Source organism: Pseudogymnoascus destructans (genome assembly GCF_001641265.1).
Source record: "Pseudogymnoascus destructans isolate 20631-21 unplaced genomic scaffold scaffold_40, whole genome shotgun sequence".
NCBI lineage: Eukaryota > Fungi > Ascomycota > Leotiomycetes > Thelebolales > Thelebolaceae > Pseudogymnoascus > Pseudogymnoascus destructans.
In genome coordinates, this window is record NW_020167558.1 from 59,526 (window position 1) to 72,100 (window position 12,575).

The 12,575-nt window shown below is 51.7% G+C and overlaps 4 protein-coding genes across 4 annotated transcripts; 3 read left to right on the plus strand and 1 right to left on the minus strand.

Annotated features, from left to right (window-relative positions):
- The first annotated feature begins 272 nt into the window (after positions 1 to 272).
- On the plus strand, positions 273 to 2,395 carry PSA2 (Proteasome subunit alpha type-2). The gene is made up of 4 exons (XM_024472733.1): positions 273 to 408; positions 463 to 519; positions 579 to 1,745; positions 1,844 to 2,395. Exons 1-4 carry the CDS (start codon positions 337 to 339, stop codon positions 1,868 to 1,870), a joined length of 1,323 nt encoding a protein of 440 aa, XP_024319717.1. The 5' UTR covers positions 273 to 336; the 3' UTR covers positions 1,871 to 2,395.
- Positions 2,396 to 4,375: 1,980 nt separating this feature from the next.
- PCK1 (Protein kinase C-like 1) lies at positions 4,376 to 7,705 on the plus strand. Its single transcript, XM_024472734.1, has 5 exons — positions 4,376 to 4,920; positions 4,967 to 5,231; positions 5,329 to 5,404; positions 5,459 to 5,659; positions 6,015 to 7,705. The coding sequence occupies exons 2-5, from the start codon at positions 5,044 to 5,046 to the stop codon at positions 7,359 to 7,361; spliced, it is 1,812 nt and encodes a 603-aa protein (XP_024319733.1). The 5' UTR covers positions 4,376 to 4,920; positions 4,967 to 5,043; the 3' UTR covers positions 7,362 to 7,705.
- Positions 7,706 to 8,133: 428 nt separating this feature from the next.
- On the minus strand, positions 8,134 to 8,785 carry VC83_09292 (uncharacterized protein; the record flags this gene model as incomplete). The annotated part of the gene is made up of 1 exon (XM_024472735.1): positions 8,134 to 8,785. One exon carries the CDS (start codon positions 8,783 to 8,785, stop codon positions 8,447 to 8,449), a length of 339 nt encoding a protein of 112 aa, XP_024319732.1. The 3' UTR covers positions 8,134 to 8,446.
- A 735-nt stretch (positions 8,786 to 9,520) lies between these two features.
- On the plus strand, positions 9,521 to 10,525 carry VC83_09293 (uncharacterized protein; the record flags this gene model as incomplete). The annotated part of the gene is made up of 1 exon (XM_024472736.1): positions 9,521 to 10,525. One exon carries the CDS (start codon positions 9,521 to 9,523, stop codon positions 9,824 to 9,826), a length of 306 nt encoding a protein of 101 aa, XP_024319731.1. The 3' UTR covers positions 9,827 to 10,525.
- Positions 10,526 to 12,575: the final 2,050 nt, after the last annotated feature.

Below are 12,575 nucleotides of genomic sequence, written 5' to 3' on the forward strand. Positions count from 1 at the left end.
GACAATACTGCTGTGCGCGCAAGAACGTTATCAAGCACGAGTCAGTACTTGTTCGCGTCAGTATCATGTAATTATTGCGGCGGGAGATACATAGTCAATTAAAAAACCGAAATCTAAAACCTCCAAACTGGTACGAAATTACCCAACGGCGGCTGGCCACCAACAATGGAACACGATGAAAACAAACCTATCACGTGAACCAATACTTTATCGGAACATCATTTTTCCAGCTGCCCCTTGTGCCTCGGTGGGATGTTCCAGACAACAAGGCGACCGATAATATCTGTTCACACACGTCAGGAACACCTTGCGCGCAGCTACGATCACATAGCAAATATGTCTCTCCAGGTCCCACACAGAGAGAAGCAGCAAGGTGCTGGTGGCCATAACACCAAGGCTGTCATCTTGGTGAGCTCACACAGCGAATACGGTGTCCGTTCGAGGTAATTGATGCTTTTACAGGTTGGCGGCCCCTCCAGGGGAACCAGATTCAGACCTCTTTCTCTTGATGTCCCAAAGGTAATTACCCTTATGCAATCCCTAGTTACGAGGTCTCAATTCTAACAAATTCTCAACAGCCCTTGTTTGACATCGCCGGCCACCCCATCATCTGGCACTGCCTGACCGCCATTGCTAAAGTGCCCGACATCCAAGAAGTGTGCATGATCGGCTACTACGACGAGACCGTCTTCCGCGACTTCATCAAAGACGCCAGCCACGAGTTCCCCGAGCTAACCATCAAATACCTGCGCGAGTACGAAGCCCTTGGCACCGCAGGTGGGCTCTACCACTTCCGCGACGCCATCCTCAAGGGCAAGCCCGAGCGCTTCTTCGTCCTCAACGCCGACGTCTGCTGCTCCTTCCCCCTCAACGACATGCTCAAGCTCTTCGAGGAGCGCGACGCCGAGGCCGTCATCCTCGGCACCCGCGTGAGCGAGGACGCCGCCTCGAACTTCGGCTGCATCGTGTCGGACCCGCACTCGAAGCGCGTGCTGCACTACGTCGAGAAGCCCGAGTCCCACATCTCAAACCTCATCAACTGCGGCGTGTACCTCTTCTCGACCGAGACAATCTTCCCCTCCATCCGCAGCGCCATCAAGCGCCGCTCCGACCGCCCGCGCCTGTACTCGTACCCCTCCTCCGAGAACCTCGAGTCGTCCTACTTCAACGACGACGAGGAGGCAAGGAACGAAGTCCTCCGCCTCGAGCAGGACATCCTCGCCGACCTCGCAGACAGCAGACAGTTCTTCGTACACGAGACCAAGGACTTCTGGCGCCAGATCAAAACCGCTGGCTCTGCCGTCCCAGCCAACGCCCTCTACCTCCAGAAGGCGTGGCAGACCAACCCGGCCGAGCTCGCAAAGCCATCCGCAAACATCCTGCCCCCCGTCTTCATCCACCCCACCGCCCAGGTCGACCCAACCGCCAAGCTGGGCCCGAACGTGTCGATTGGCCCGCGCGCTGTCATTGGCGCGGGTGTGCGCATCAAGGAGAGCATCGTCCTGGAGAACTGCGAGGTTAAGCACGATGCGTGCGTGCTGTACTCGATTCTCGGGTGGAACAGCCGCATTGGGGCGTGGGCGCGTGTGGAGGGCACGCCGACTCCCGTGAATAGCCATACGACGAGCATCATCAAGAATGGGGTTAAGGTGCAGAGTATTACGATTTTGGGGAAGGAGTGTGGGGTTGGGGAGGAGGTTAGGGTGCAGAACTGTGTTTGTTTGCCGTACAAGGAGTTGAAGAGGGTGAGTCTTTTTCCCCCTTCCACTTACTACCCATCTTCTACAAGACCATGGGGTTGTTGGGGGTGTGAGTGAGTGGATGAGTGCTAACGGGGTTATAGGACGTCGCCAACGAGGTCATCATGTAAATGCTTGGCGTGCGAACCGAACGCGTAGCCGCAACGTCTTACCATTCGCCGCCATCTTTGGAACTTCAAGCAGACCCGTGCTCTGCCGCCCCGTTTCAAGATCGTTTATTTGCGCCTCCCGCGGGGTTGTGAGGAGGAAGTTAGTAGAGTAATGAACATATCATCATCACCTTCACCACCATACTGCCGCTGGCCAAGATGGGGTGAGACTCCACGTGAGCATGTCTGTCGGACCTGAATGCATTGCATGATGCTATGCTGTGTCGCATATAGCTGCCCGCGCGAGCCAAGACTGGTAGTTCATCACATACCGAAGCATGACAGCTTCTCGCAGAAGTTACTGTGAATGCATCCCCCTACCGGAGAAGCCGCTGTAGAAACAGGAACAAACTTGGGGACGACTGCATAGCCCCCTAATAACACCCTTCCTATCCCGCCGCCAAGCCCCTCCCGAGCCACACCATCGTCACCATACGCCCCCTATCGCCCCTCTAGGACGAGATACGGACCATTCCCGCCCTCAATGACGTACCCTATCACTATCCCCTATCTGTATCCGCCCTCTACCTCCCCTACCACTCCTTGCCCCATTCCCCTCAGTTTCATCCCTTATCCATCGAGGTGCAGATAAGGAGCTCTGATCACGGATCATCTACGGAGTAGGATCACCTTTCTACCACCTTCACGATCGGACCCGCACCCGATCCCCTCCACCCCCTAGCCCCGTCAACGCACCGTTTTCACTTGCAAAGTGGATCCGCATATGCAACGCTTGTAACGCCTTAGGGAAATGTCGGGTCCGGCGGCTGCTACCTGGCACAATATGAATTTACTTCGGTAATGAGGAGAACGGGTGCGGGATTAATTATAGAACGGATTATTTTCTTTATCTGATTCTCGGTTTGGAGGGTGGAGGGGATGGGGGGGATGGGGGGGATGGGGGGGATGGGGGTGCTGATGGAAGCAACCTTGGAGGGGTTTGTGGGGGAGTATGGGGAAGGTCTACAGAAACAGACCCATCCTCTTCTCCCTCGTGGGAGCAGCCACATTACCTCCCAAGCTGAGCTGGGCTCTCTCGGCCACAAGTGTCATAGACAATTATCGTGAAAATCGCCTCATTCCCCAATTGGCAACAGGGATGTACGTCTAGAGCGCGTTTCCCTTTGTAACAAAAGCAGTACATACCAGTTCCTCATGCACCTCGCCCCAATTGCGGCCGGAAGGAGTGACGTTTTTTGAAACTCGGCATCGAGGTTGCTTGGTTCGCTAGTTGATGGAGCGAGGATGTGCGTTTCGGAAGGGGGAAAAGTAGTGATTTGCCGTTTAGTTCCCGTGTTTTGTTCTGTGTTTTGTTCTGGAAAAGATGGACGTGTAGTATGGGAGTGGGATGGGATGGGGGTCTTGGTGGTTCGCTTGTTTGCTGGCGCATTTCCTCCGCACTTTCGCTTTCACTTCCGCTCTTCTCTGTCAGGTCAACTTTGATCGTGCTTGGCCTTTGATCGTGCTTGGTACAAGTAGTTGGGCTGAGTTGGGGATTGTCGGGCTCACGATGACGATGGGAGACGGGTATGGGAAGGAGGGCGCTCCATTTGCACAGTATTGGTACCCCGCATTGGTGATTCGGCGGTGCCGGTGGTGATTGGCGCTTGCTCAAGTCGCGGTCTGGGCGTGTACAGGGGTGTTAGATGTGGTATGTGATGTGATGTGATGTGATGTGATGTGATATGATGTGATGTGATGTGATGTGATGTGATGACATTGATTCATTCACGCCTGGGATGATTTGCAATGAAAAGAGATGAGATGAGATGAAATGGCTCAATGGGACGGTGAGCCGGGTCGGTGAGGGCCGGGCGCGGTCATTCTCGTGCCTGGGATTTTCTGTTTGGCGGCGGGGGGAGGATCGCTGGGTGATCAGGTGGGCGTGGTCTTCCCAGGCAGTGCTGTTTTTGTCAGTGTTTGGTCGGTGGTCGTGTGCCAAGGGGTAGTTTCGTGGGTGATATGCGGGCGAGGCCTAGAATGGGTGATGGTGCAGCTTTTGGATGCAGTGTTTGGCAGTTTTCTGCGTCGGTTTCTTTTCTCTGCAGCATCACCAAGACCGGGGACTGTGAGACTCAAGACCCAAGACTCAAGACCCAAGACTCAAGACCCAAGACTCAAGACCCAAGACCCAAGACCCAAGACTCGAGACTCAAGACCGAGAATGCCTGTAAAATGCCTGTAAAAGTGTGAAGAAACTGATAATCGTAGTTCGTTATTGTGGTATACTTGCTTGGATACTTACTGCCGCTCTCTGTGAATATGAAGAACCGGCTCGGCAAGGATTATCAAAGACTGGGCCCTGAGTGACTGAAGTGGCTGGTTAGTAAGCTGGTTAGAAGCGCGCTACTCGAGTACTTTAGTCACAGTGACATGGACTACCAACGATCAAGTACCTTACCCATGAAAATCAGGCGTACCAAAATAGCACGTAAACCACGCAAACCATGCAAACCACGCAAACCACGCAAACCATGCAAACCACCCAAAACACCCTAAAACCACAAAAACACGCAAAAACACGCAAAATCAGGTTGGACCCACAGCTTTCAATCGATATCATTGGCTCCATCGACCGTTCACTTCTTTGTCATCCAAAGCCCATTAAAATGCCTCCGACTTCCTCCGGCTCATATTCTGCCCGCTCCTTTGCCACTCCTCTGCCACTCCACCACCAACTCCGTCCATTTGTTTACCTTCTACCTGCCTCTTGTCCACTACAGTCCACTCTTTGTCCACTGCAGTCCACTCTTTGTCCACTGTACCCGCCTAACTACCCCTAACTACACTGCCCCCTAACCATCCTAACATCCTAACATCAACCTCTTCCTCCCTCCTTCCTCCTCCATTCCTCCTTCCTCCTTACTCCTTCCTCCTTCCTCCCTTTCCCTCTTTCCCGACTTTCTCCTGCTCCCTATAAACTCGGCTCGGGACCTTTGCTTGACCAACTACAAATATCCACTCATATCATTGGTCCACTCACCTCTTCTCACCCACATCACCACAGAACTGTTTGTCCTCTCACCACTCTTACTCCACATTCTCATCTCTTAGCAGCCTCACGGTCCCGAGACTAGACCTTCCGTTCCAAAGAGTTCCCGTTTCTCTCCCGAAGATACAAGCATCGTCCCTCCATGGCTCCTGTACTTAAAGAAGGCGATGGCCCAACTCGCCGTCCTATGACCCCTACTTCCGATCCATCACACCTTGGCCCACGATCTAAACAACTTGCATCGGGAAATCTCAACTACCACTCCACTTCACTGCGCACCATGGTTTCCAACACCGTCAACAAGACCGCCCTGCACCCGGGTGGTGTTGCGTGAGTTCCCCTGCTCCTCAGACCACGTCGTCGTTGCCTACCCTTCCCCCGCACCTGCCTGCCTCGGATCAATATACTGACTACATGTGTATCTTAGACCTTCTTTCGAGCACACTGAGCTCGAGGAGGAGCTCCACGAGAAGGCCAACCTCGACTATGACCGCGTTGCCATCGTATGTCCCACCTGCCCCTCTGAAATCTAACCCCACTGACATGTGCTCTCCCAGGTCCCCAACCCCTCAGTCGCCGCCCTCTACGAAGATGCCTTAGTTTACGAGACCGGTTCGGCCATCACATCGAGCGGTGCTCTTACTGCATACTCCGGAAAGAAGACCGGCAGATCTCCTCTCGACAAGCGTATTGTTAAGGAGCCATCTTCTGAGAACGAGATCTGGTGGGGCCCTGTTAACAAGCCAATGACTACAGAGGTAAGAGAACTTTTGCGAATATCTACATGTCTACATTTTATCATTACCCCGGATCCCGTGCTCCATAGACCTCAATGCGTCTGCATTGAGCACGCTTACGTCTGGTTGTCGTCGCATTCCGATAATGCGGGTGGGTGATGTTTCGGCTTTCCTCGGGTGCCGATTCCGACCTGACATCACAGCCCTGTTACCCCGCCTTCTGTGTAACGCCAATGCGTTAGTTACCAACCGTAGCTCGCCAAGACAACGGTCCCCAAAATTCCCCACCATCACGTGCACTTTTCATAGTTGATCACATTTGTCACCACACGAACACTACGAACACTGGGCATTTGCTGACTGTACATTTTCACAGGTCTGGAAGATCAACCGCGAGAGAGCCATTGACTACCTGAACACAAGGAACCGCATCTACGTTATCGACGGTTACGCAGGATGGGACAAGAAGTACCAAATCAAGGTCCGCGTCGTTTGCGCGCGTGCCTACCACGCCCTGTTCATGCGCAACATGCTTATCCGCCCGGAGAGATCTGAGCTCGAGCACTTCCACCCCGATTACACCATCTACAACGCCGGTTCTTTCCCAGCGAACAGATTCACTGAGGGCATGACCTCTGCAACTTCCGTTGCCATCAACTTTGCCGATAAGGAGATGGTTATCCTCGGTACCGAGTACGCCGGTGAGATGAAGAAAGGTGTTTTCACAGTTCTCTTCTACGAGATGCCGGTCAAGCACAACGTGCTCACCCTGCACTCTTCCGCCAACGAGGGCAAGGACGGCGATGTCACCGTTTTCTTCGGTCTCTCCGGTACCGGCAAGACCACTCTCTCTGCTGACCCCAACCGCCAGCTGATTGGTGATGACGAGCACTGCTGGTCCGACCGTGGTGTCTTCAACATCGAGGGTGGCTGCTACGCCAAGTGCGTTGGCCTGTCCGCCGAGAAGGAGCCCGATATTTACGGCGCCATCAAGTACGGGTCCGTCCTCGAAAACGTCGTGTTCAACCAAGATACCCGCCACGTCGACTACGACGATGTCACTCTCACCGAGAACACCCGCTGCGCCTACCCCATCGAGTACATCCAGAACGCCAAGATCCCCTGCGTCTCCTCCAGCCACCCCACCAACATCATCCTCCTCACCTGCGACGCCCGCGGCGTCCTCCCCCCGATCTCCAAGCTCAACTCCGCCCAGACCATGTTCCACTTCATCTCCGGCTACACCTCCAAGATGGCCGGCACCGAAGAGGGCGTCACCGAGCCCCAAGCCACCTTCTCCTCGTGCTTCGCCCAGCCCTTCCTCGCCCTCCACCCCATGCGCTACGCCAAGATGCTGGCTGGTAAGATCGAGGAGCACAAGGCCAACGCCTGGCTCCTCAACACCGGCTGGGTCGGTGCCGGTGCCGCTACCGGCGGCAAGCGCTGCCCGCTCAAGTACACCCGTGCCATCCTCGACGCGATCCACTCTGGTGAGCTCCAGAACGTCGAGTACGAGGTCTACGACACCTTCAACCTGTCCGTGCCCAAGACCTGCCCCAACGTCCCATCGGAGCTGCTCAACCCCCGCAACGCGTGGACTGCGGGCGACGAGAGCTTCAAGGCTGAGGTCAACAAGCTGGGTGGTCTGTTCAACGAGAACTTCAAGAAGTACTCTGATGAGGCGACTGAGGATGTTCTCGCTGCTGGCCCGAAAACGGATTAAGCGCCGTGTTTTCGACGGGGTTGCTTTGTCTTCGTTTTTACGTAAGGGTCTTGATGTCCATGGCTTTGATTCTGTTTTGGGGGAATTTTAGGGCGTTAGACAAACAGATTGGAAGTGAGAGCTTTTCTTAAAGTTTTGCTGCCGTGTGTTCCTGAGAGGGGGATTCACGAGGAAGGAAGGGATAGAGTGTAAGGAGATCGCGAGTAGCTGCTGCATTACGTCTGCGTTTCGGCTGTATTTTGCATGTTTTTGAGAGGTGGGGAGATGGAGGATATTCCGTGTAACTTGTTCATGAGCGAGTGAGGGAATCTTCGATGGGGTTGGAAGAGATAATATTAAGACCTTCTTCAATTTTTGGTGTTTTTCATGTGTTTTGTTTTATTGGGTGATGTGAGAGTAACAATCGCCATCGCCCATCCAACCCCAAAAACTCGACTCCCAACCCACACCCGCCACGCATCCCAATCACCCAACAACACACAACACAACACAACCCAACCCACCCACCTACTTACTCCCCCCTCCACACCTTCCACACCACCCACAACGGGCCCCCCGCAAATATCCCCACGATCAAAAGCGCAAAGCACCCCATAACCGCCGCGCCCATCACCAGTCCTGAAAAGTGCACGAAGACTATCATGTAGTCATTCAGTGTTGTGTTGAGGTGTTGGGAGTTTCTGGAGACGGGTGGGGGGCGGTTTGGGAGGGTAGGCGCGTGGGGTGGGAGGAGAGGTTTGGGAGGGGGTTTGGGTGCCTCGGTGGTGTGTTTGTTGAGATGGCGATAGCTGGTAGGGGGAGGCGAGGGGTTGGGCGGGGGTTGTACATTTTTGGTGGTTTAAGGGGTTGGTGGAGTTCAAGAGGTTCGAGTCGAGGTGGTAGGTTTTGGGGCGGTAGGTGGTAATGGATTTCAAAAGGTAAGTGGTATGGTGGTTTATATTCATTCCCCAGAAAGGAAATAATGAGGTGATACCCCCTGATCCGACTCCACCTAATCCTCATACGACACTCACAACTCTCACACCACCCCCCATCCCTCCTCACTCCACCCCCTCCCGCCTCCCCCCCTTTCCACGCCACTCACCTCACCCCCACCACACTTCAACCACCGCCCTTACTATCCTCACCATCAACCACCCCATGATCACCAGCATAAGGGAGCCTATGATGAGGGAGGGAGCCACGGTATCGAGGATGCTCAAGATAACTGGGGCGTAGACTTTTAGGTTTGTGTCGAGCTTCTCGAGTTTTTCGAGGAGGGTTAGGGACGGTATTAGAGGACTGTTCTGTGGAGGAGGGGAAGTTGGGGTGGTTTGTGTGGTTTGCGTGCCCCGGTGAGTTTGTTGTGATGGCGGTTGGTAAGGAGGAGGAGGGGTGGGGTATTGGGCGGAGGAGTTGTGGAGGGCGGTTGGGGGGTTGTGCATTTTTGGTGATTTAAAGGGGGTTGTTGTTAGGTTTTGAGCGTCTAGAGGTGCTGGATTTTGAGGTGGTAGGTGGTAATGGGTATTCGTAGTGAAGGTAGGTGGGAGGAGAAGTTGGATGTACAGTGGTCTTTATCGATTTCTAGAAAAGGAAATAATAAGGTGATAGCTAGCTAGTCCTCCCAGCGCATGGTTCGAGGACACGAAATCACCGTACGACATCCCCCCTCCTCCCCTCTTCCAACCAAAACCAGCATCCACACCAGAACCAAACAATCACAACCCCCAAGCTACCTATCACCTCACCCTCCAAACACCGCCATAAACGCCATCACAAACGGCGCGACCACAAGCGCCAGCACCGAGAACCCAGCTACTATGCCAAACACAACTGTCGCCTAGACCAGGACGTACTGAAGCAGTGTGTCGTTGAGCTGGTTTAGTTTGTCTAGGGGGGTGGTTGGGCGTTTGTGGGGGGCCGCATCTAATGGAGTACTCACTCATAAATATCACCGAATACCCAAAGTATTCGGGGACTCACCGAATACTACTCAGAGCGAGTACTACTCGGGCAAGACTGCCTGGAATTACAGTCGCACTTTGTTCGGTGCGCGGGGATAGAGATACGAACTGTCTCCGGAAAAGACGGGGGCTAGGGGAGTCAAAGGAAGTGGTATCGTACAACCACGTTGGATCATACGACTTCTAGTTATCACCTCACTCTTTCCTTTCTTGGAAATGCATACAAGGAACCACACCAACCACTTCCACTCCCACCACCTCCGCCAGAATAACCTTTTACCACCTTTAAACCAAAAATCCACAACACCAAACATCCAAACACCAGCAACCTCCCAAGACCAGCAGAAATGCACACGCCCCCAAACCGCCACCCACAACTTCAGCGCCTCCCCTTCCGTGCCTCCACCACCGTGCCGGCCGCCCTGCTTCTTGTGCCGCAGAACCCCGCCCGCCCCAGCAGAGCCTGCCACTACCCTGGACAAGACAATCCTTCATGGGTATTATGGCTACATTCATCACTGAGAAATGGGAATACTGTGAAGCTCTAATTGGATTTGAGTATCTCGATGGAGCCTTCTGCATCTGTTGGTTGACTTTGAAGCGCAAGTCATCCAGCAAAGTTTCTTCAGAGTAATCAAGCTCTGTCGTGAGCCCTTGGAACTCAGCCCAGAACACTGCAAAGGTGTTGTTTCTCTGATACAGCTTTCGATACTCAGTTTGAGCTGTGTGCCTTCGATCGGGATCACTGAAGACCTTTTCCAAAAGTTCGAGAATTTCTTCTGCTGTCTGCAATTTGTTTGTAGAGTTTGGTCGATGCCTTGGATTGATATGTCGAACTGCCAGTCCTCCCAGTCGACTCTGAATATAGCTCATTTGTAAAGTCTGTGTTGGAAAATGATCAATGTTGGCTTCGAGCTTGAGGCGAATTTTCACAACCCAGTCTTCAAATTCTGGCTCTATCCCATCTGTGAGGATTGGAGGGTCTGGAACCGAGCTGACAGTCGACTGTGAGAGTGGTGTCCTGGTTCATTCTTCAGAGCTTGTTGGGTTTGCTTTTCAAGATATTTCTGAATTGTTTGTTGCTCTGTGATTGGTTGCTCGTTGTCATACTGACATTCGTTGCACTCAGTTTGCTATCAAACTCAAGAGCAAACTTAGAAATCTCCTGCTCAAACCTCAAGTCACTATACATATTTTGGCTTGTCACACCAACAACAAGAGCAATACTACTCAACGATTGCTACAACCCTCTATGATTCATTACACATCATTGCTCCTTAGTTACTGGGCCGATATGACCACATAGCATATCTCTACCTCTATGATTCATTACATGACATCACTCCTTAGTTACTGGGCTAATACTACACATGACATATCTCTATCAACTAGAGGCCTAGGAACATGAACGATAGCTCTAAAAGCTTCTACAACCCTCTATGATTCATTACATGTCATCGCTCCTTAGTTACCCACAAGATTGGTTAAGTTATGACATAATTTGTCTATAGGGGTACTCTGACCTTGGACCTCCTTTCACTTCCTATAGGCTAGGAACCTAGGAGATGGTTCTATGGGATTCTCTTACGTCGACTACAGTTACCAAGCCTGGTTTGTTATGGAAAGTCTTGGAAAATGAGAGAACTACACTCCTTTAGCATAAATAGGATTGCCCTTTCCTTAAGAAAGGGCAAGCAGACAATACAGTAAATCGACTATCACATACTTCCACGTCTTTTCCAAGCTTCCAAGCATTGATCTTCTTACTCCTTGTTTCTGAAAAGTCAGTGAGGTGCTAACCTCTGACTTATCCCTGAGTTCTCAGACTCAACATTTGTTACAACTTGTCTAAACCACTCCACTATATCATACACCTGATTGCTGCGTTGTGGAATAGTCTAAGCTATGACCCTTTGGCTCTTTTTCTAAGACAGTGTGTTGTCTTAGTAAAATCATCCCTTCCTTGGGTGGCTAGATTCTCACATCTGGTGCACCCACCATTACACATTTGGCAATTCCTGCAACATCAGCTCCATCAGAACGGGTCTTTAGTAATGGAGCTGATATTCTTACGAAGAAAAGGAACAGGCTCTCTCCTGAAACGCTTCAATATTTACTCTGTTTACGAGATTGGGGTCATATACTAGAGGTTGAAGAAAGTGAAGCTGAAGACGCTGATGACAAGGGGGAAGAGTAGTTATATAAGTTATTTTATCTATTCTATTTTTATATTTTAAGCCTCATTATCCTGAAGATCCGGATATAACCCGTATCTATCCGTCAGACCTCAGACGTATCATGATCTTACCCGTGAGGGCTCAGGATCAGATCCGGATACGATCCGCCGAACACTGTTCATGAAGGAATATTCACCTACAAAGAATTACTGGTCCAAAAACAACACCACAACGTGCACCTTCATATAAAACACATACCTTTTAACCTCTACCTCTTTTCTATACTCTTCTTCTGCAATATTCTTCCTACAAACTCACTGTAATGTACACATATCTTTTGATCTACTTCTTTGTCTTGTGTTTACTTCACTAACTCACCTTGATATTAGCAAATGGCTCGTACCAAGCAAACTGCTAGGAGATCAACTGGCGGCATAGCACGAAGGATGCCACTTGGATTATGGGCTGGCTATGGGCTTGGTGGAAAGGGAAAGGAAAAGGCCGTGGACAGCAAGAAAAGCTCCAGTTCGCTCATCTCAAGCTAGCAACAATCATGCTCAGAAGGCCATGCACCGTGCAAAGTCTGGTAAGAGGATTACCAGAGGATTACCAGAGGATTACCAGAACTCTCTAATAAACATATAGGCACCAAGGCTCTCCGCAATATCAGAAGACAGTAATGTAACGCTGACTTCTAAACGATAGAAGACACAGAGGTTCTCTTGCGTAAAGGTTTACTTATCAGAGGAGGCAGGGGATCAGACACAAAGGCTTCAAGTAACATGTTACTAGTATATAACAAATACTGTATTGAGTTGAGCACGAAGCTCCTATCTAAGGAAATACTATCTACTTATATAGTGGCGTCGTGCCTAGTGGACTCTTGGGAACTCACTCGAGTCCTCAGAGTCCTGGACTCTTAGGACTCTTCTCATCATCCTGCGAGTCCATCACGTGCCTAGTGGACTCCTGGGAACTCACTCGAGTCCTCGGAGTCCTGGACTCTTAGGACTCTTCTCATCATCCTGCGAGTCCATCACGTGATACTTTCGGAACTACTATTCCCCGCTGCCCCTCCAGGTACCAGGGCCGGT

Excerpts from the sequence above, each read along its gene's own strand:
- PCK1 (XM_024472734.1), top strand. The coding sequence starts at position 5,044 with ATGGCTCCTGTACTTAAAGAAGGCGATGGCCCAACTCGCCGTCCTATG. Across the intron at positions 5,232-5,328 it reads CTGCACCCGGGTGGTGTTGC|ACCTTCTTTCGAGCACACTG; the intron begins GTGAGTTCCCCT and ends TGTGTATCTTAG. Across the intron at positions 5,405-5,458 it reads ACTATGACCGCGTTGCCATC|GTCCCCAACCCCTCAGTCGC; the intron begins GTATGTCCCACC and ends GTGCTCTCCCAG.
- PSA2 (XM_024472733.1), top strand. The coding sequence starts at position 337 with ATGTCTCTCCAGGTCCCACACAGAGAGAAGCAGCAAGGTGCTGGTGGC. Across the intron at positions 409-462 it reads ACACCAAGGCTGTCATCTTG|GTTGGCGGCCCCTCCAGGGG; the intron begins GTGAGCTCACAC and ends ATGCTTTTACAG. Across the intron at positions 1,746-1,843 it reads CGTACAAGGAGTTGAAGAGG|GACGTCGCCAACGAGGTCAT; the intron begins GTGAGTCTTTTT and ends ACGGGGTTATAG.